Raw genomic sequence first — 21156 nt, forward strand, 5'->3', positions numbered from 1 at the left:
TGAAGTGTAGAGACTGACCTCATTGCGCGGAGAGCCACCTTATACGCCAGGTCAGCGTCGTGTGGCAGCAGGGCGGTGAAGAGGTACTTGGCGAAGGTGTGCATTGGAACACTCTCCCTGTGGATGACTTCCCCAAGACCGCTGAAGGGACCAGCTGCACCAAGAGAAAGACAAAATAAGGATTTGTTTTTAAGGTGTGAACTTGTTACGTGATCACATCCATTGATTGACAAAGAATTTGAGATAAGAATCTTGAGAGAAATCAGTATAACACACAGTATCCTAGATGCTTTAACCTCTTTAAATCTGGGAAAGTGTTGTCATTGTTGTCATTGTTGTTTCGTACCATCTAGTAGCTGTATGGCCTGTTTCCGAAGAGTCTGAACCAGGAGGTCATCCAGCTCCAGCTCTTGAAGTTTTACAACGATCTGCTCCTCGTTACGACAAACCTTCAACACATTCACAACACAAACATTATTTACCAAAGCAATAAATATTAGATATCAATAACAATGAGAGGAAGATCTTCCATAATGTTCCGAAGAAGCTCGTAAACTTCCACAAGTCTTCCTAAAACAATCATTTTTAGTGACTGTTTCCAATGCAAATAGATTCATTTCAAATCGATAATGTCATTGAATCATGTTAGTATTATTTCCATAATCTAGATACAATAAATTGAGATGTGTTAATTGAACCAAATTAAAAAGAGTAGAACTAAGCTGACTTAATTAAAAAAAACTTTGAAGTTTAAATACCCTTTAAGAAGGGATTTTGAGATTGAGGAATTACAGGACGCGCTGCACTTAAATACCTCAAACTCTTGAATCACTGCTTTTCTATTGTTCCAGTAAACAACGGAAAACTGATTTTATTTTAGCCAGTGATCCAGTAAAAAGTCCGTTCACTGATTTGATTGGTTCTAAATGATATTCTTGTGTGAAACATTAGTGCGTGTTGATTCTCATGACATTAACAAAGGTCTGTGGCAGCTGTGTTAAGCACTTTAAAGGAGATTATCATTCACACAATGAAATGCTGCTTAGATTTATTCTAAATCACAATGAAATGAAGTACTGTGGCTTTCTGTTTACTGGGAATAAAATGACGTGACCTTTTCTCTCTTTTTGCAGTGAAGATTTTACACAAAGACATAGATGTAAAATTACAGTAATTGCTGTTGTCTGCAAAGAACAAAGTCAGCTGCTTTCAGACAGATAGTCAACTCACAACTACATTATTACTACAGATCATCATGTGGCAGTGTGTGGTTCAGTAATACCTTATCCTGAGCATAAAGGCCCTCGGGCATGATCCTCTGCTGGCCCATACCCATGAGAGCCACCTCTAAAGCCAGAGTCAGGTACGACTCCCCAGCATCAGGACAACCCCACACTGGCACATGGTGGTAGACTGGAGGTCTGGGTTCTCCCTCTGAAGGTGGAAACAAAGTAAGAGAAGAAAGAACAAATAAAGTTAGATACAATGTCCCTTGTGTGGCAGATATATTCTGCTTCGGTCAGTAAGTTTATTAATATAAGCAACATTAGTGGCACATGGAGTGACCCGGTTCATGCCTCGGTGGGTTGAAGCCGTTGGGAGCACGCAATGCACCAAAATGTGTATCAGGCAGGGTTGGTCATCACTGTACACTGAGAGAGTTACGGGTCACAGTCATTATTACCCCTGTCAATACAGACAGTGAATCGATCCCTCACCAGCTGCATCAGTTTTGTCACATCTGTTTGACACGAACTAGCCCGAGCAGAGCTGCACACACACCACACTCATCACCCAGCTTGTTTTCTCCACAATGCTGGTGTTGGGAAGGAGCTTAAGGGAATGAATCTGAGGGGGAAATAAAAAGGTTTCTCCCAGCAGCTTCCGGCCTTCTTTGTTAAGCCCTAAAATTCTGGATTCAAAAATGAAAAATGATTGCGATGGGATCTACTGGATAATGTTACGCTGACCTTTAAAACACTTTTTTGTCAAAATATGACACACAAGCTTCTACCAGGTTTTCTGTCTTATTTTATTTTGACCGAGAAGGTAAGGTGTTACGGTGGTGAGCACTGTCACCTCACAGCAAGAAGGATCTTGATTCGGCCGGGGCCTTTCTGTGTGGAGTTTGCATGTGCTCCCTGTGTCTGTGTGTGTTTTTTCCAGGTACTCTGGCTTCCTCCAGCAGTCCAAAGACATATACAGACTGGAGTTAGGTTGATAGGAGACTTTCAATTGTGTGTGAATGGATGTTTGTCTTTGTATGTTGGCCCTGCGATACACTGGCGACCTGTCCAGGGTGTACACTGCCTCTCAGACAATGTAAGCTGGGATTGACTCTGATAAGGGGTATAGATGTTTATGACTGAATAATAATCTGAATAGAAAACTGGAACTTCCAGTCAAATGTTAATTAAGTGAAATGACATTGTTTTGTTTGGTCAGTTATACATTTTCAGTTGTTTTACGTGCCCTGTTAATCTCATTCTTACCATTTGGGTGATAATACCCAAGAAGATGCCCAAATTCTAAAGCTGCCAAAAACAAATGCAGGTGGGCACAAAATCACCAGATCTGGCCATCTGAACATAACTGTAAATCGTTGTATACAGTCCTAGGTCATGTTTGAGGGGAGAAAGGGCAGTGGATTTTTTTCCTGTGTATTACAGTGTAGGAGTAGATATCCCCTCAGGATCAGTCACTATGGAAATATGTTCACAGTATCAGACAGCTAACATGTCTTAAATCAAATGAAAATCATTCAGTAAAGTCAAAATGTGGAGTGATTAAAGCTGTATATAACCTAATGTGGGATACATAGTGGACTGTGTTCACAAATCATAATGTGGCTGCCAACCCTGCACCAATGCTGTTCAACTAAGAACAGATGCCACAAGTCTCAGCTGCTGATTGGTGCACATTTGTGTTCGTCTCTCCCCCACCTCATCATTCAGCTTAAATCCCCTCTGAGCAACATATCCCCTCAATCCTGTTTATTCCACGGATTTATGGGGAATGTATTATGTCAATGAGTGTCCTCACTAAGATAGAAGTACAAACATGTATGTGTGTGTGTGTGTGTGTGTGTGTGTGTGTGTGTGTGTGTGTGTGTGTGTGTGTGTGTGTGTGTAGAAATCTAGGAAAAGTGGAAACTGGTTTCACAGATTAAATCCCAGCACCAAATCTGTTTTGGTCCCGTTTCAACTGTTGATAGGTTGATTTGAAAAGATCAGAAATGTGCTCTTTGATTGGCTAACATGTAGCTGGTTCCACCCCCCCATGTTGACAGACGTTCCCAGCTGTCTTCGGGGAGGAAATGAGGCAACCCAACACACACACACACACACACACACACACACACACACACACACACACACACACACACACACACACACACACACACACACACACACACACAAAATAATCATACCACTCTCCTCAAATTCCCAAAACAACAAAAGACAATCATTCACTCTGTCTTAAGAACACACACTCATACAACACACACACACACACACACACACACACACACACACACACACACACACACACACACACACACACACACACACACACACACACACGACTGTGCCAATGGTCATTGCATTGTTTGAACTGACAATGGTTCCCTGTAGCCTAGTGACAATGGGAAAACCCAACCCCTATTCTGCTTTGTGGCAATGGTCACTGGTGCAAAAAGGCCCTGGGCAGGGTGAGAAATGCAAATGGTGATGGATTCTATACATACCACACACACACACACACACACACACACACACACACACACACACACACACACACACACACACACACACACACACACACACACACACACAAAGAAGAGTGTGGTGTAAATGAGCAGGGTGTTGCAGCTCAATCCATTCATGCTCTGCTAGTTCATGGCTGTGTGCAGCACAATGGTGCCTGGTCCATATGTAAGAACATTGGGTGTGTGGTCTAATGAGTCACTGCTGGTGAACCCCATCACCTCTGCATCAGCTGGATAAGTGGGTCAGGAAGTATTATACCTTGTGTTTGTTAAATTGAGCTACTGTATTTGATCAACATATCGTTGAGTGAGGAGACTGGGAGGAGTTTCATGGTTGAGTATGCATCTTACTGAGGTTCATACTCAGGCGTTTATAGGTTTAATGGACAGTAGTGTATCTTAGACCAACGTCAATTATGTTCAAAGTGGACACGGTAAGGATGAATGATTTGAATCTAAATATATGTAATTCTGTGCTTATGTAAAGACACTGGTTTCCATGCCTGAAAACTCAACACATGAGACTCAGAAACACAAAATGAAGTTTGTTGCTCCTCCCGAAATAATGGAATTTCACAGGATCCACTCAGCGGAACGTCCATAAACTTCTTCAGTGCTACTTAATGAATCCAAATATGAATAATCATGGAAAATGTTGTCTGACACAGAAAATAAAACATGACAGGCCTCCTCTTTTGGCTTTAAAATAAGTCTAATAAGAGTTTTGATGATTTCTTATAATAATTCCCTTGGAAAAAAAACTCAATTAAAAAGGAGAAATGGAATCATGTGTTTGTACCTCCGGTATCCATGCTGTTGTCGTCATCCACGCGGCAGGTTTCTGTGAGAGTGATGAACAGACAGCCAATCGGGTCTAAGGGATGACCGACCCAGCCTTCTACGTTGGTGATGGAGGTCACACCCCTTTGGAGGAGCTCTGACAGAGGATGAGAGGCGAGAAGTAAGCCAAATGTAAAATGAGTGGTCATGGCACCGTCGCTCCAGACACAGCCTAATAGGTATGTGTGTGTGTGTGTGTGTGTATGATACCTTTCTTTTGGTGTTTGTACATGTCCATCTGTCTCTGCTGTTGGAGGCGAAGTGTGTTGATGATAGCAACAGCCAATCGCAGGGCTTCCCTGGAGTAACCGTGGGAACGCAGGGCATCAACGCGAGCACATGCTGTTGGTACATGGTCTGTGTGGTTGACAGTGAAAATAGGTGGGGTCAGAACAGCTTCATACTGATACATACACACACAGAAATGAACGTGAAAAGATCAGAAAAGGGCTTTTCCCCCAAAAAACGTTCTTCACTCCCTCTTTCACTAATAACCAAAGAAACACTCACACTGTGGGTCATAGAATTTTGTTAGTAACTGCACAAACACACCCACTTTCTCACACACCCACACACTCTGCAGGCTCAGCAGAACGCCAGTGCGTGTCTGATAGCTGGCTTAAGTTGCAGAATCTGACAGATCTTAGCTGGAAGCTGCTTACTGCAGATACTGGCCTCAATATCAGCAGAATTAGAGTGTGTGTGTGTGTGTGTGTGTGTGTGTGTGTGTGTGTGTGTGTGTGTGTGTGTGTGTGTGTGTGTGTGTGGAATTAGAGATTGTGGGTATATGGATGTACCACAGGAACACTTTCATTCCTCCTGAAAATTAAGTTTTCATAATCTCACAGGTTCCACAGGAAGCGTGTGTGTTTGTGTGCATGTTGTTCAGTGCACTTTTCTACCCTGAATACATATCAAATTTGACAAAATGAATAATAGAGTATCAATGCAGAGAGCAAATAATGCAAAAGGTAAAAATAATGTTTTTTTCTGGAAATGAATAATGAATTGTGATTTTACCGAGCCAGAGCGGCAGACCCTGTGGGTTGAACAGCAGGCTCTCCCCCTCTCTCTGGTAGGACGGGGACATGTAGTAATCGCTGCTGATGATCCTCTGGAGGTGACTGTCCTGCCAGTGGAGGTCACAGGCCTCAATGGCCCGGCTGAACACTGTCCTCCTCGGCCTGGACACAGAGTCTAAGAAAGACAAAACATACAGGATCAGTCAGAGTGACAAGTTGTTCCATCAAGATCAACTTAATTCTGGTTTGCTTTTATATTTTGATCACAAAGTACATGTGTGTGTCTGTGCCCACCCTGTGCGAGGTTGCTCTGCGGCAGAGCGTTAGTGATGTTTGGAAGCTCGCTGCCGTAGTTGCCGTCCTCCAGTGGGCAGACGTCCATGTCCCCCCACTTCTTCAGCTGCTTGAGCCAGGTGCTCTTCTCCTCACTTTTACAGTGGGGGTTTAGCACCACGCACACCCACAGTGCACCTGGGGAAATGAGGGCAGTCAGAGGTCAGTATACAGAGGACACAAAGGGAGTGTGGTCCTAAATGAGAGACTTGACCTGCTCCAAAAAACTGTCAGTCTTCGTCATTTATCAAGCAAGAATTCTAAACATTATCAATTGTGACAGTAAATGGAGGTGGAAGATATAACCTTCTGTAAAGTTATTCAACTGAATGATCGAGGGAACAGTAGACTGTATGAAAATAATCTACTGTCTTTAAAAAAAAAACAATTCTATGTTATAATAATAACAGAAAAACTAGACAAATCTTAAGAATAATCATTCAGTCATGTCAAGGGAACAATATGCTGCATGTCATTACATCACACATCCACAATTATGATTGTGACTGCAAAAGTAAAAAACAACATTAACCGACAACTATTTTCAGTTTTATGAATTGTCACATTGAATAAATCAAAATGTTGGAAATAACAACTGACAGCTAGGTGGCCTTCTCTGCTTCCTTACTGCTTTTTCCTCTAGAGTTCTACATGAACCTCAAACTGTATTTGCATCTGAGAAAAATACTCAGGCAACTAAGTCTGACCGTCTGGCTGTTTTGTTTTTTTTGTCTCCCTGTGTCTGTGTCATGATCTCCCTCGCTCACCCAGGAAGTGTTCTTATTGACCTCTTAAATGCTGAGATTGATTGCAGAGAAGCTGAGCAGCCGTATTGATCGGCAGCCTTTATCATTCACTCAGTGCAGGGAGCGAGAGGAGAGGCTGGAGCGGGAGGAGAAGCTACAGACTGGATGACCTAATAGCTTAGTGACTGAGTGCTAACCTAACGAGGTGAATATTCATCTCAGTCACAGACAGACTGGACACATCTGTTTGACCGGCACTGACTTACGAAAACAACAAAAAAATCAAAATGGAGAAATCAGAAACAAATATTTCTGCACGTTTCTTTTTGCACAGCGTTTCTTTATCTCTACTTACCCAGCTCATCCCACAGCTGCCGACACTTGTCCGTCATGCCCGTGCCCTGCTGTCTCCATAGCGACAGACGAGGGTCCGCCATAAACTGTTCCGTTATGAGCGTCAGCATTCGGGCGCCGTTGGAGTCTCGCATTCGTAGCATCTCCCGCACCTGGAAAGACAGTACAGTTAGAGTCACTGTATGTAGAACATCAGTCATTAGAATCTTTTCAGGAGAGAATAATAAAAAAACCATTGAAACTATACGTGAGTGGGATAGGTATTAAAATCTGTATATTTAAAGGTAAATATAACTGTTGACAGTTAATCTGTTAAATTTCTACTTCCATCTTGCCTTAATAAAAAAGCCTCTCTTATCATGGATCGTCATTTTAGGCTTTTTGGTGGAAGTATCTGTTCTGGCACCGTTTAAGCAACAGAACCGTTTTAAAAAGTACTGATTTAGCACCGGTATCATAAAAACGATACCTAACTCTATGCATGATCTGAGATGCACTGAAGATTTAATTAGCCACATCATCTCCTGAGATGAAACATAAACTCACTGATTCAACGAGGAAGCGAATAAAAATCCAAGGCAGCTCAGGCTGGAACGTACATGATAGAGGGATACATGTCTGAAATCCAGGCACAATGGAAACGATACAGCATGGTGTCTGACACACGCCCACCTCATCCAGTACATCTAGCATTTCATCTTCTAGTTCAAAAGCAGACTGTAAGATGTTGTAAAACCATTTAAATCCCACCTGAAACTAAATAAAAGAAAGAGTTTGGCATTGAAATGGAGAGATTCACCGGATAATAGGTTGTGTTTAGTGGCCTCTTTACACTCAGACAAAGAGCACTAGGAAGGCACATCTATAAAACCTCTACAGCAACTTTGAAGATTTGCAAGGTTATATTTAACCATAATCAAAACCGGTTGGTGTCTCAGGTTTGAATAATACAGTTGAAGAAATCTTGAGATGTTCTCAGGACTCGCGTTTTGTGTAATTTCACCGTGGGAAAGCATAGTTTCACATGGAGACAAAGGATCATTGCAGAATGGACACAAAAGGGCACAGTCATCTGTGAATCCTGGTATTCTTTGACACTACAGAACAAGTGGTGTATGTGAAGTTGAAATGAAGATGTGACAAATACGTAGGAGGAAATTCTGTCTCAACTACTGGATATTTGGGGGCAAACTTTTGTCAACGTTACATAAACATGAGTTTACTCATAAAAAAGGGGTTGGATTTTACAGGCAGCGGAGAGTCTAATAAAAGAAACTATTGTGTTGGATTATGGGAAATTTGGGAAAAATACTTTAGTCTCCATCAATGTGATCACTTTTTTATTCCTTTTTGAAGTCATCAAACTTAATGCAAAGATAAATAACTGGAGCAGCCTTTTAAAGTAGGTCTATATTTGCATCCAGGTGATATGGAGAAAGAGTTGCCTTTTCACACATCCAGCAGAAACATAGCAACATTAACCTCCACCTGTAGTTGTGTTTCTGGTTCCCTAATGAATACAAATCCAATATTCACACTTCTTTTTAGCTCCATTTTTGTCTCCACCAACTCCTTAAAGAAACATCTGAAGTTCCTTCAATGTTGGTCAGTTGTTTGATGCTTGTGCAGGTGGTGCACGGTTGGATTTTAAAGCTTTGTCATTAAATAAACCCAACAACAGGTGGAAATGATGCAAGTTAGCAGTGACAGTTCACCTATAAAGATAAACTGTGGTTCATAAAAACCAAAACAATGAGTGGAAAGACGATAAAATGTACCAGGGAGTTAAGGAGAACTGCAGAACTGTGGGATAAAAGTGGGTTCTTCACTAAAAGCAACCCATGACACATTTGAACCATTGTTATAATAGGAATATTCATAATAGCAATATAAATAGATGAGTATAGCACAAGGTAGTTTTTAGTATTATGTATTATGTTTATCACACAAATTTTATACATTTTATTATAGTTTCAAAATAATCACCGGCCTGTTCAAATGGGCTGCTACATATTTTTACTCATTGGTTTATTGCATTAATAATATCTAACAATGAAGCAGAGGTAGGAAGCAGTGACGTGTACCTTAGCAAACATGGAGTTGAGCTGCTTCCCAGAGCCGTAGTATCCTCCCTGGGATAGAAACTGTTTGACTTGCTCCCTGACCTGATCCTCGTCCAGATGCCAGCAGTTGTCATCGTCAATGCTGGCACCTGCAGTTGGGTCTGGTGCACCTGGGAATACACACACACATATACTTAATGGCAGGCACACACACACACACACACACAATACTACATGGAACTGCATGAAAAACTGAATTAAACTGAAAACAGAGGCACAGTTTCAATCCAGGATCAACATTCCTCTCACATCATGAAAGATGCTGTAAGCAAAGGTACGTCTGTATATTCACTGGGTCGCTCCATTCCTTCCTGTTCACAGTTCTTAACCCGAGGAAAGAAAGTAAACAGAGGGTAACTATGGGAAGTGGAGATTACGTTTAGATAGCCACTCCACAAAAACACAGCTTCCTTTGCTAGATACTGACATTTGATCCCAGATTTATTCCTTCAATGCTGAGAGAGAGTCATAAATAACCATCCTGAGAGCAAAACTAAGAAATGAGTAATTCTGAGGTCATCGAAATCGTTGCCAATACTCACTGCTTTCAAACCTATTTGTTTTAACACTTAACTTAAAGTGCACCACCATGACATTTACAAAAAGCTGCTCTTTCTACACTTATCATACACTGCAGGGATATAACTCCAACTTTATTTTTCTTCTATTCCGCACTGAGCGTGTGCGTCTGAGAAATACTACAGGGAAATGTAGATATGCACTGAAGGGGGCTGCTTTGATCTAGCAGGAAGTGAGCTGAGGAAGGCCCAGAGATGTGTTTCCAACTGGCTGGGAGTACGCTGCAGCAAACAGCAACATTCCTCCATCAAAGGCTGCCTCGCTCCTGGATCGACTGAACTTCAACCCCCATGATCCCCCTTAGCTGAGAGGAAACACAGCCCGGGGCTTCCTGGACAGAAGAGCTGGAGAATGTCAACATTTAGCGAGGAGGATGAAATAGAGAAACATAAAGAGTTTTGTTTGGTGAAAGGATGTGTCTCGTTTGTCGTTTCCCTGATGCACGCCCATTGCTGTTCTCCTCCTCTTTTTCATCTCGGTACTTTCTCCGGCCCTTTCATCTCTCCACTCCTTTCCGCCTCCTCCCTCCCATTTCCCCGAGTGCCATTTCTCCTGTCTCTTCCTCTCAGTGTCCCCTTCCTTTCGACACATCTCTCCTTTTTACCCTCTGCAGCATCCATTTCATCATTCAGCTTCTTTTTCTCTGCTTTCTTGAACATAGCCCAGCCACTGGAAGGAGGTGGTGACTGGAGAGTGGGAACTGAGAAATCAAACGAGCCATTTGAAGCCGGTTTCGCTGCTTTGCCAGAGTAATCAGGGGCTCTGACGTATGACAGCCTGTAAGCTTGCATGCGGCATGTTTCAAGTCTGGAAGCTTTTAAGTCTGGCCTGTTGCTGTGAAGATATCACTGCAGAGGGATGGACAGCATCTCCACAAAGCAAGAACTTTTCAAGAATTAAGAACAGGTAGAAAAGAAGAGAAGAAAACTTTCATATTGACCGCTCGGCCCTCCTGACATTCAAAATCAGATGTAGATGGTGCTACATGAAAGTTGCAATAGAAATCCCACTTTTTGTTGCTTGAAATCAAATCAAACAGACTGAACATGTTGGCGCAGACGTTGTCGTCTCACCATGAACCTGGTTGATCTCAGAGTTGGAGGAGAGGATCTCATCAGCCAGTTTCTGAGCGGTGGGCAGCACCTCAGTGTGGTGGGCAGTTATCAGATACTGGACCAGCTTCTGCAGCTGGTCTCTGTTCATCTGGAACAGCGTCTCGGAGATGGGCAGCCGCAGCTTCACCTGCATCAGACACACACACACACACACACACACACACACACATGTGTTGGTGCATGACATGGCAACTTTTCTTATTGTAAGGTGTGAGTTTATACCTTTTGTCTCTATTTAAGAACTCTCTAATCAAACCAAAAACACTTAGTTGCATGATGTTTAGACTCATTGCACCACATAACTAAGGCTACAGAAGTAGAGTAGTGCTGTTAGTGTTCTAAGATTTAAAAACAACTGGAAGAAATATCTTTAAAACTGCTTTAGATTATTAAAATTTGGCATGTAAATGTTTGATTGGCCTTCTTCAGATGACTTTTACTTGTTTTTGTGTACGTTTAAAATTGATGCATATTGGAAAAAATACTTTAAACAGAAAGTCAAAGTTTATGATATTAAGACATTAAATACTGTGTATTGTGATTATTACCTGTTCAGGCTTGCGAATCCGGTAAAGAGACAGCGCCACCACATGCGCGCAGTAGAATATATCCCGGTTCCCGCAGCCACAAGTGACTGAGGTTATCTTGCAGCGGTCGAAGCTGATTGCCACCTTGTGTGTGACCTCTGGCTCTGATGATGTGGTGGGTTCAGTTACTGTGCCACTGAGGTGAAAGCCTGCAAAGACACAAGGAAGAAGGGGAAAGAAGTGAGACTTTATTGCAACATAAATAACTAGGTAACATTCACATTTGTTGACCTTGACTGACTTTTTTTGGTTATTTGTTATTAACACAACCATGTCTATGACTTTCCATGGGTATTAATGACAACAGCCCTCATATACCAAGTGGACTATTTGCTGTTGGCCACTGTTGAGGTGTTGTTGAGTGTCTGGGGCTGACCATTGTTTGTACTTTTTGTGGTATGTCAGGCATCGTTGGTTGTAGTTGGCCATTTCAAGCAGCTGTTTGGCCAATTTGGCAAGTTGAATTGACTGGATGGATTCTGAACACTGATTATCAAGTCATTATTCCTTGTAATGCTAGTGCGTGTCAACACTCCAACAGCTGAAGCCTTTGCAATGAGTTCAACTGTAGGTTTTAAAAAGGGATAGAATGAAATGGCCATTGTTGGTGCCATTTTCTGTTCTGCAGGGCCCCAGAACTTTAGAGAGACTCCAGTGAACACGATGATCCATTCCATTTGAAGAGAATCGGCTGAATCAGAGACAAGTGGTATACATCTCATGCAAAACATATTTTATGTATAAACACATTGCGTCCTGTGTATGGCCAAAGGATAATACACAGTTATGTAAAACGGTATTGCAGCATTTTAAAATATTTTTGAATCATGTCTGACACTAGGCAGGTATCTAATTCTGAGTCTACAAGTTTGATAAAAGATAACAAAAAACTCAGTTATGGAGTACCTCAAGGATCTGTCCTAAGTCCTCTTCTATTTTGTGTCTACATGCTTACATTTGGAACAATGATACGTTTTTTAACTGAATCAATTATTACAAACATCTATTGGACATTTACTTCAAAATCCTTAACGATCATAGAGCTAATATTCTATTAAAACCAAAATTTTAATTATGTATATAATAACTTTTATTACATTGACTTAAACATAAAAAATGAAGCCCTTTCCAACTTCAACTGCAGGTAGCCTGTATAGGTCAGTTACTAAAAGACATAGTGTGAAGAAAGAAACAGAGGAACTGAGGGGAAGCAAAAGTACAGGTGGACAAACTGCAGGCTGACTACCAATATGGTGAGTCCGCAAAAAGAGGCTAAAGGAGACGAGATGAGAGGAGAAATGTAAGAGAAGAACAGAGAATAGAGGAGGAAAGAGTGTATCTGGTCTGTCCTGTCGTCTTACAGTGACAGGTCAATTATTTATGAGGTGAGATGTGCATGTGTGTGTAAACAATGGATTACTGTATCTCACCAAACCATAGCAACCTCACTGCTGCTTTACCAGCTCAAAAGACAGGAGAGAGAAAGAAACATAAAAGGAGGATGAGCAAGCTAACTGGAATGCAATGATATGGCAATTTTGGGTATGGGCTGAAAACTATCACATGTCTAAAGTCCTGAAAAACCAACAAAGAAAAATGCGAACACTAATTCACAGACATGAATAATAGATTCAGGGGTATGGGCACGCATGGTAGAGCAGCCTTATACGTATGTGTTAAAGCATAATGCAAAAGCAAAATCCACAATAGATTTGTCCAAACCAAATGTTGGTTGAGAGCAGACACACACTGAGATCCAATCAACTTGCTACAACAAAGAGAAGCTACAGGGGTTTCTACATGAAGAGTTAAAAAGAAACTGATGTATGTTGTTGAATGTAGAGACTGTTACACAAAATAAACAAGGTAGGTTGTGAACCAAGACCAATCTTATCAACAATATCAACCTACTGCACAACACTGCTGGCAAGCAAAGAAAACACTGAACTATAGCTACAATAACCAAAACTGTGTTGGCCAAAAATAACTCTGACAAAAGGCCTATGTTTATGCAGAATTGTTGCTACATGTACACTTACTTAACAAAGAGAAAATACAATGAAGAAATTCCCAAAAAATTGTAAAGCAAGAAAGCATTGATCCTTTCCATCTGAACTAGCCACCATCAAACCAACCCAACAATTATTACAACCACATGAAAACCGCTGACCGACTTTCTGACAAACTGACCCAGCTGGCTACATGCCAACCATCACAACTGGCAAACATAACTACGCATGCCTCCTCATGAATAACACTGTCAACTAATTCACATACTGATTGATTTCTAAGACATTGACTGACCAGCACCAACTGTCCACTGTGTCTAACAGGGCATCTGACTATGACAGGAAGGATGAGCAAGACACTGAGAGTGCAGACTGCAGGGGGAGAAAGAGAAGCTGATGCATCTGGAAGTGATAGACATAAAGAGTCCTCCAAACTGTTGAAATCTCTCTCCCCTACTGAGCGCGCCTGTCCAACCAATCTTTGTGTCTTGCAGCACATGGTAATATCATCAATGTCGATGAAGAAAGGGTTTCCATTCCTTTCCTCTGTCTCTATAATGGATATACCTGTCGAGCCAATTTGCACAAACCACAGCTTAGTCTAATGGAGTCCAAATTTGATCTTCCAGTGGTGAAATCATCACAGCGGAGGCCAAAAGATCATTCAAAAATCCGGAGGAGAGCATTTCTTAAAAGCATCGGGGGAACATTTGGGAGCTATCTTCTCTCAAAGCTGTCTAAATAGGGTCTTGTCAGTCATCAGTCATTGCTGCACTTGCCTCCAGAAATCCAGTATAGCATTTCAAATGAGTGCAAAAATTTTGATGGCAGATGACATTCAGGATTCAATCTCTCCCACAGCTGAAAGAGCTGATTTCCCTCTTTCTCTCGGCTATGGACCAACCCCCCCCCACCCCTTCTCTCTATGTCTTTGTCTGTTAGGTTAAAGCCTATTGTTGCTCAGGCCACGGGATGATTGTTACAGTGACACTGCTGCTCTTTTCACTTTCAATCAAGTCAAAAATGGCTCAGACACAGTTCATAGTCAGTCTGTCTGGCACTCCTCACCTCTCTTGCCAGGTTGACACATAGAACCTACAGCGATGCTGGGTTTAATTATCTGGTTGAGATAGCTGTTTTTTGGGCATTCATATTTTAGTTAAGGCTCTTCCCATGCAACATGGCCATTCCTACCACATTTTATGTGAGACTCTACCTGTCTCATAGGAATGACAGGATATAATGTATGGCAACATATTTTTAGTCACTTAGTCACTTTAGTCACTAGAATAGTTTCACTTTTTAGGCGATTAACTTTTTTCCCTTTGTGACCAAGAAGATGATAAAGAGTTTTGCATGTTTCATCTGTTATCTTTTGTCCCATATGACACAAGCAAATGTTGAGTTTTACGGGTTAAAGTCCAAGCAACAAACAAGCTTTTTAACTAATAATACAAATAGAAAGGGACCAAGGATGGAACCTTGAGGTCCTCCATGGCTGACAAGATTACAAGATTTCTTGTTTCTTTCTCCCATTCATAGACATCTATCTAGTCCCATAGCTAGATGAGTCAATACTCAAAGGCTACATGAAAAACGGACCCATTCTTTTTTGTGCCAATCTCATGAGGACTACTTACCACTCTCTCCCTCCCTCTGTGTGTGTGTGTGTGTGTGTGTGTGTGTGTGTGTGTGTGTGTGTGTGTGTGTGTGTGTGTGTGTGTGTGTGTGTGTGTGTGTGTGTGTGTGTGTGCGTGTGTCTTCAGCAGATGGGGGTGAAATGACACTTGATAAAAAAAGATACTGCATCAGACAAACCCACACACACATACAAGAGCATGGAAACACACTGAACAAAGCTACCTTTTCAAACCCTGTCTGCTTTTGTTCTTAATGCCATAGTGAGCACATAAAGACCAAATGATGCAAACAAGTCAGTGATATTTACAGTAGACTATGCGCGCACATGCACACACAAACACACACGCACACTTCATGCATTTCCATGTATCTTTGCTAGTGGCTTGGTTATTCTGTGTGTGTCATGTGTTTTTGTCTGTTCTGATGCAGATATGTGTGCTTGCCTAGAAAGCCTACACACAAGGTGTGCCACTGACATCTTTATCGCTGACAAAAGTGTGTATGTATGTGTCATTTGTGGTTATTAATGAGTCACACTTGTGCTATGTATAGAGCTGAGTGAATTTAAAACCACAGTGGTTTACCCACCTCTCAAATGAGGGAATTCAGATTTTGTGAGTAGATTTATCTGAATTATTTGCATTTCAAACTATACTTTTATGCATGTGGGAAAGACATTGCAACATATAATAATACAGTCACTTTATAGATTTGGATAAATTCCTGCTCGGCTACTGTATTGATGTATGCGAGAAAACCACAAACAATTTTGGAAAAATATATATATATATCTTTGTTTATATATGAACATATAAACACACTTTACCCTGCCTCCCGCCCTCCTGGTTGTACACCATCTGCCACTCGATGGAAACCCCACCCACACATAAGCAAGTCAGCAAATCAGGAGGGAGAGAGCTCCTCACGCTCATAGGCCATTAACCCCCTAATCAGCTGGGGAGATGGAGCCGGGCGCTGAGCCAATGTGAGCATGTACACCCACACCCACACACACACACACACACACACACACACACACACACACACACATAGAGCATAGTCTTATTCAACCCCTGCCTCACCACAAACCTCGCAGACAGACAAACCCCACCCACCCCTCAGAGTGCATTTTAAAGTTCAACAAGAGAATATCTTTGATTCTATTTTTCTACTTCCCCCACAGCACTGTGCACTGCAAAAAACGGCTCCTTCATTTTGCCACCCACATAGGATCACTACTCTCATTTGGTTAAGTAATATGGATTGGAGTGAAATTAAAGGAAAACCAAATATAGATACACCAAAAGCCTACAGAACAGTTTTTGTTTACAAATCAATTACCTCATCTGATATTTTGAGGATAGTAGCTACTAAAAAAGCTTCTCTAAAATCTCCCATAGGTGCTTGATTTTCTTGAGATCTGTTTTTTATACTTATTGAACTCAATGAATTCTGAGGGATCAAGTGCCTTCATTATATTTCTCCTCTCGATAATAAGGTCCTTTTCTTTAATTTGTCACTTCCTAGCTTCTTGGCTATAAACACTTTTCGCCTTGAGTACCCACCTGTACTAAACAATGCAGCTGTGTCTCAACACAACCTTGAATCTATGACTGGGGGTTGACTGCAACGTCTACATTGTTAATCTAAATTTTGAAAAACGGCTGCGAGAGAAAAGATGGCTACATCTTTCAAAAGCAAAACCTAAACTTAGCTCATTCAACAACACAAAGGCATGCTGTTTGTGGCGGGGACATATTTTGTCTACCAGGAAGCACTGATGTCAATAGTCAAACTGTTTTAAACAGTTATTTAATGTAACCCAAATTTAAGCTGGAGTTACTACTTTTTCAGCCAGCCAAACTGCAATTGTTTCCACCATCATCTACTCTTGAAATGGATAACATGATTTGCTCATTAGATCTTACAACCTTGGCAATCAAAAAAATCTTGTTTGGGAGTCATTATCAAAAATCTCTGTTTATTTAAAAGGTCTGTTAAACATTTAATAATATAATGAACTGGTATCTTTTTTTTAACTCTCAGCACTGGAATGATGGTCTAATGCTAACTGCTTGTTATTATGGTGCTTTATCACTGTATTTCACTAGAAAAACACTGTAAGTGGGTTGATGATGTTTCTCAGTGCGACTTGAGTAGATTTAGTCTATTTTGACTCAACACAACCAAAACACGCACTATCATTGTGAAACCCTGGCTCATCCTCCTCAGCTACCCTCAAACCTAACACTTCAGTCACTCTGTATCCTCACTCTTTTTACGTCGATGACTATTTACTTTGATCAAGAAACTCAATCCTCCGCAGAAATGCATCCACTAGGAAAAAAAATCCCACTGCCTTTTTATCCCTTCTCTAATATCACTACCCCTTTCCAAAAGTAGCAGAGGATTCATCCTCCTCCAGCAGCCAACATATCCCTCGCAGCCTGTGGCCCTTCCCATCTCCCATCTGTTCTGACAGCTCCAAGGTTAACACAGAACCCCCCCCGCTCGCTCTCATTCACACACACAAGACACCCACATGGCCCTGTATTCAATCAGCCATCTATCTCTGCACAGCAGACGTGCATATGCACAGAAACACACACACACACACACACACACACACACACACACACACACACACACACACACACTACACTCAATTTCCCCTCTTCCCCTCTGCCCATCCATCCATCCATCATCCATCATTCACCCATCCATCCGTCCATCTCTCCCTCCTACAGTGTTTGCTGATGCGATAACAGTTGATTGATTCATTTGTGATTTCCCAGCACCCATGTCCCACACACACATGCACACAAATCCTTGCTAACCACCGGGACTCATTTGTCATGATTACACTGAATTGATTCGCTGATTTGCTCCATTCTGTTGCAACAGGGGAGGCGAGAACCAGGTGACGAGGAAGAGGAAAAAAAGAAGTCAGCTGATGTGCCGCTGTAGAAACTACAAGAAAGTAAAACTGCAGATCTGACAAAGCTGACACGGGTGAAAATCAGCAAACGGCTGACGTGTCAGCCCCAAGTTCCCAACCTGATTGAGCAAAGAGCAACAAAAAAAAGAAAAATGGGGGAAATAGAGAGAAATAAGTCCAGAGGGAGAGAAGGTAGAGCTTGATGTAAACCTGATTACTCTGAAAAGAAGTTCAGCAAAAACGCCCAAGAGATAAAGAGAGGGACAAAGGCAGATCAAAATCATCAGAATGAGGAAGAGCACCTATAAAAAGCTTGTTAGTCCTGTTTTTGACAGGCACACACATAGGTATATTGCTAAAGATAAAAGCTATGGGGAATGGATGGAAGGATGGAGGGAGGGATGGCGTCATTCCTTGACAACGTCTGAAATTCAATCAAGGACTTCATCTGTCTGATCTGAAAGCAAGCAATCTTACATGAAAGCCAAAGTGGTCCAATTCAAGACTTGCATACATGCTGCTGTTAATGGAGAGCCACTTGGTCGATTCATGCTATTGTGAGCGTGTGCAGCACTAGAATGAAGGTTACTTGGAGAGGAGAAAAGCCATAAATGCTGCTTTCAGCTGCCGAGAGCAGTAAAGCTTGCAAGCAAACAAGAAATAAATGATATGGAATACAAAGCTAAAGCTGGGTTGAGGTGAAGCAGAGTTAGGGCCTTGGTAAATGTGTGTCATACACAAAAATCAGCTCCAGTGTAAACCATGTTGCGTGCAGCCTTGTCTGGCTGCACAGACGCAGACATGAGAAAAAAATGTATCAAGCTACAAACACTCAGAGACAGGCTAGCATCACTCCCCTGCATGTGATAAAACCTACATTCACTGTCTGCTAGAAAACTTGGGATTCCAGTTTCGATTTATCATTTCTTTGACTTAGGATTGTACTCCATTCCTAACCCTTGAGGCAACAAAGGTGATGGCATATGAACCTACCAACACACTGCATGGGGTGTGATGGAAACCTGCATCACAACATACTAGTATCAAAGGTGCAAAGTTGCAAAGTATCGACAACTGGGAGTAGAGTTTAATGTACAAAAGGGCAGCAATTGAGTAGCACTTTTAATTCCCACTGCAAACAAACCTACTGCAATATCCTAAATGCAGAGAAGAGCACTCATATGCCTGGAGGCTACAAATCAGTGAGATGCACGATGGAGCCTGCCTCTTTATATCTACCTCTATATTATACTATAATAATATAGAGTAGTATACTATATATACTATATACTCTATCTATAACAAATACATGAACGAGCGTGTGATATATATGCTGATATTAAAGCACAGAACTAGTTTTTGCATGAGACAAACAGTTTTTAAAACTTATTATAAAATATAACAACTGCTGTAAATAATAATGTGTTAAATGTATGCTCACATCATCCCACAGAGCTAGCTTTTGTTTGCCGTTTTAGCCTATCAGTGCTGAAATGAAGCCATTGATAAGTGTCAACTGTTCACCCGGTTGTCAAAGGACAAAACTGTAACATACAAGCTAGGGTGACTTGACATGGTCTTTTTCATGCAGCGAAAGTGTGAAAAACCCACATGGTATGAACATTTTCATATTTAATGGGGCCTTTATTAATGTTAGCCCCCTGTTAGAGCTAGACGCTGGGACTAAAAGCAGGACAAGTGCAGAAGACAAACTGTAAAGGTCCCTGTATCTCAGTGTGCCACCACCTTTCCTTTGAGCAAAGAGGACAGAAACATACCATCATATGGACACACAAACACTAACAACACACCCCAACATGTAAGAATATGAAAGGAGCTGACAGCCATAAAAGGTCATCGCACTGGATTTGCCCTCCAATCACCATTACACCATCTTACCAAAGACATCCACACACATATACTCATTTACATATAGTGTGCAACACCATTTTTAAATAAGTGTAACCACCCGTACACATGAAAACAGACACTACATACGACATACACATGTTATCTGCTATCGCATATGTATAGCTCGTTCCCTACAGCAAACTGTTCATCTGGTGTGTCTATCCTGATTATCTTTGTTTGTTAATTCTGGAGAATGTTTGTGTCTTTCCCTGTGCATCTTTGTAAGCAATGCATCTAACGTTAATGTGGTTATGCACACACATATGCGCACTTATACACATGGATTTCCTGCTTGTGTTTACATATGCCAAGCCTGTTGTCTCCCTCTGCTGCTCTTTTGTCTTGTCCTTCTCTGTCTCTCTCGCACTTTGCCCTTTTCCTAAACCAGCCGTGGCCTTAGCCATGGTTTTTGTTTAATATGGCGGCACGCAAAGCAAAGGAACAACCATCTGCCATATGCATGCAGCCGCCGTCTTAGGAACAACAAGGGGCTGGCATTACAATGCCTCTTTAGTTAGTGTGTGTGCGTGCATGCATGTGTGTGTTTGTTCTTCAAGCGCAGTCTGCAGGGCAAGATAAGTATGCATTTAAGAGGCTTATATTTCATTTCAGGAACTGAAGGAGACAAAATGGCTCCATTCTGTGTTGGCGGACACAACATAAGGAACGACGAGGTAGCAACAAAAAGAGAAAAGAAAGAAAAAGCTCACTGTGGCGCCGTTCATGTACATACACAGAGGAAGGAGGTACAAAGCCAAGCATTTGTAGTTTGTGCACAAATACAATTGAGCACAAAGCTGAACATTTGATACACAAATCCAGTTTCATTAATCAGTGTTTTGTTTAATATACAGCTAAAAGCCAGTATCTGACAAAAGAAGCCAAATCAATCTATAGACTGAACAAAAGTAACTTCAAAGACTTTTCAAAATGAGCTAAAATTGACCTTGGCTTGTCAAGCAGATGACACTCTTAGAGAGGCTCTGAAGAAAGCCGTGCTGCAAAGGCAAAAACTCTTTGACTTGGAAACATTTACAGACGGTTTATTTTTGGTGCTCACATTTGTTGAAGGTTAATCATTGTTTGAATTCTGAGCATACTCGGGGAAATGAAAATAAATGCTGCCAGTTTACTGGTTAATCTGGTTGCCCATTTGCCATAGTAACAGTGAGTGAGTCTCACCGGGGGT

General features: G+C 41.5%; 1 protein-coding gene across 1 annotated transcript in view; it reads right to left on the reverse strand.

Moving 5' to 3' along the window:
- zswim5 (zinc finger, SWIM-type containing 5) overlaps positions 1-21156 on the reverse strand; it is a 63460-nt gene that overhangs the window by 8912 nt on the left and 33392 nt on the right. Inside the window, exons 2-12 of the mRNA XM_035170165.2 lie at positions 11430-11617; positions 10840-11008; positions 9149-9297; positions 7066-7216; positions 5926-6102; positions 5630-5806; positions 4820-4966; positions 4569-4706; positions 1283-1434; positions 347-449; positions 19-154 (exon numbers count right to left, since the gene is read on the reverse strand). Coding sequence (XP_035026056.1) covers positions 19-154; positions 347-449; positions 1283-1434; positions 4569-4706; positions 4820-4966; positions 5630-5806; positions 5926-6102; positions 7066-7216; positions 9149-9297; positions 10840-11008; positions 11430-11617 — 1687 coding nt within the window. The remainder of the gene's footprint in view (positions 1-18; positions 155-346; positions 450-1282; positions 1435-4568; positions 4707-4819; positions 4967-5629; positions 5807-5925; positions 6103-7065; positions 7217-9148; positions 9298-10839; positions 11009-11429; positions 11618-21156) is intronic.

This window comes from Hippoglossus stenolepis, chromosome 11 (genome assembly GCF_022539355.2).
Source record: "Hippoglossus stenolepis isolate QCI-W04-F060 chromosome 11, HSTE1.2, whole genome shotgun sequence".
NCBI lineage: Eukaryota > Metazoa > Chordata > Actinopteri > Pleuronectiformes > Pleuronectidae > Hippoglossus > Hippoglossus stenolepis.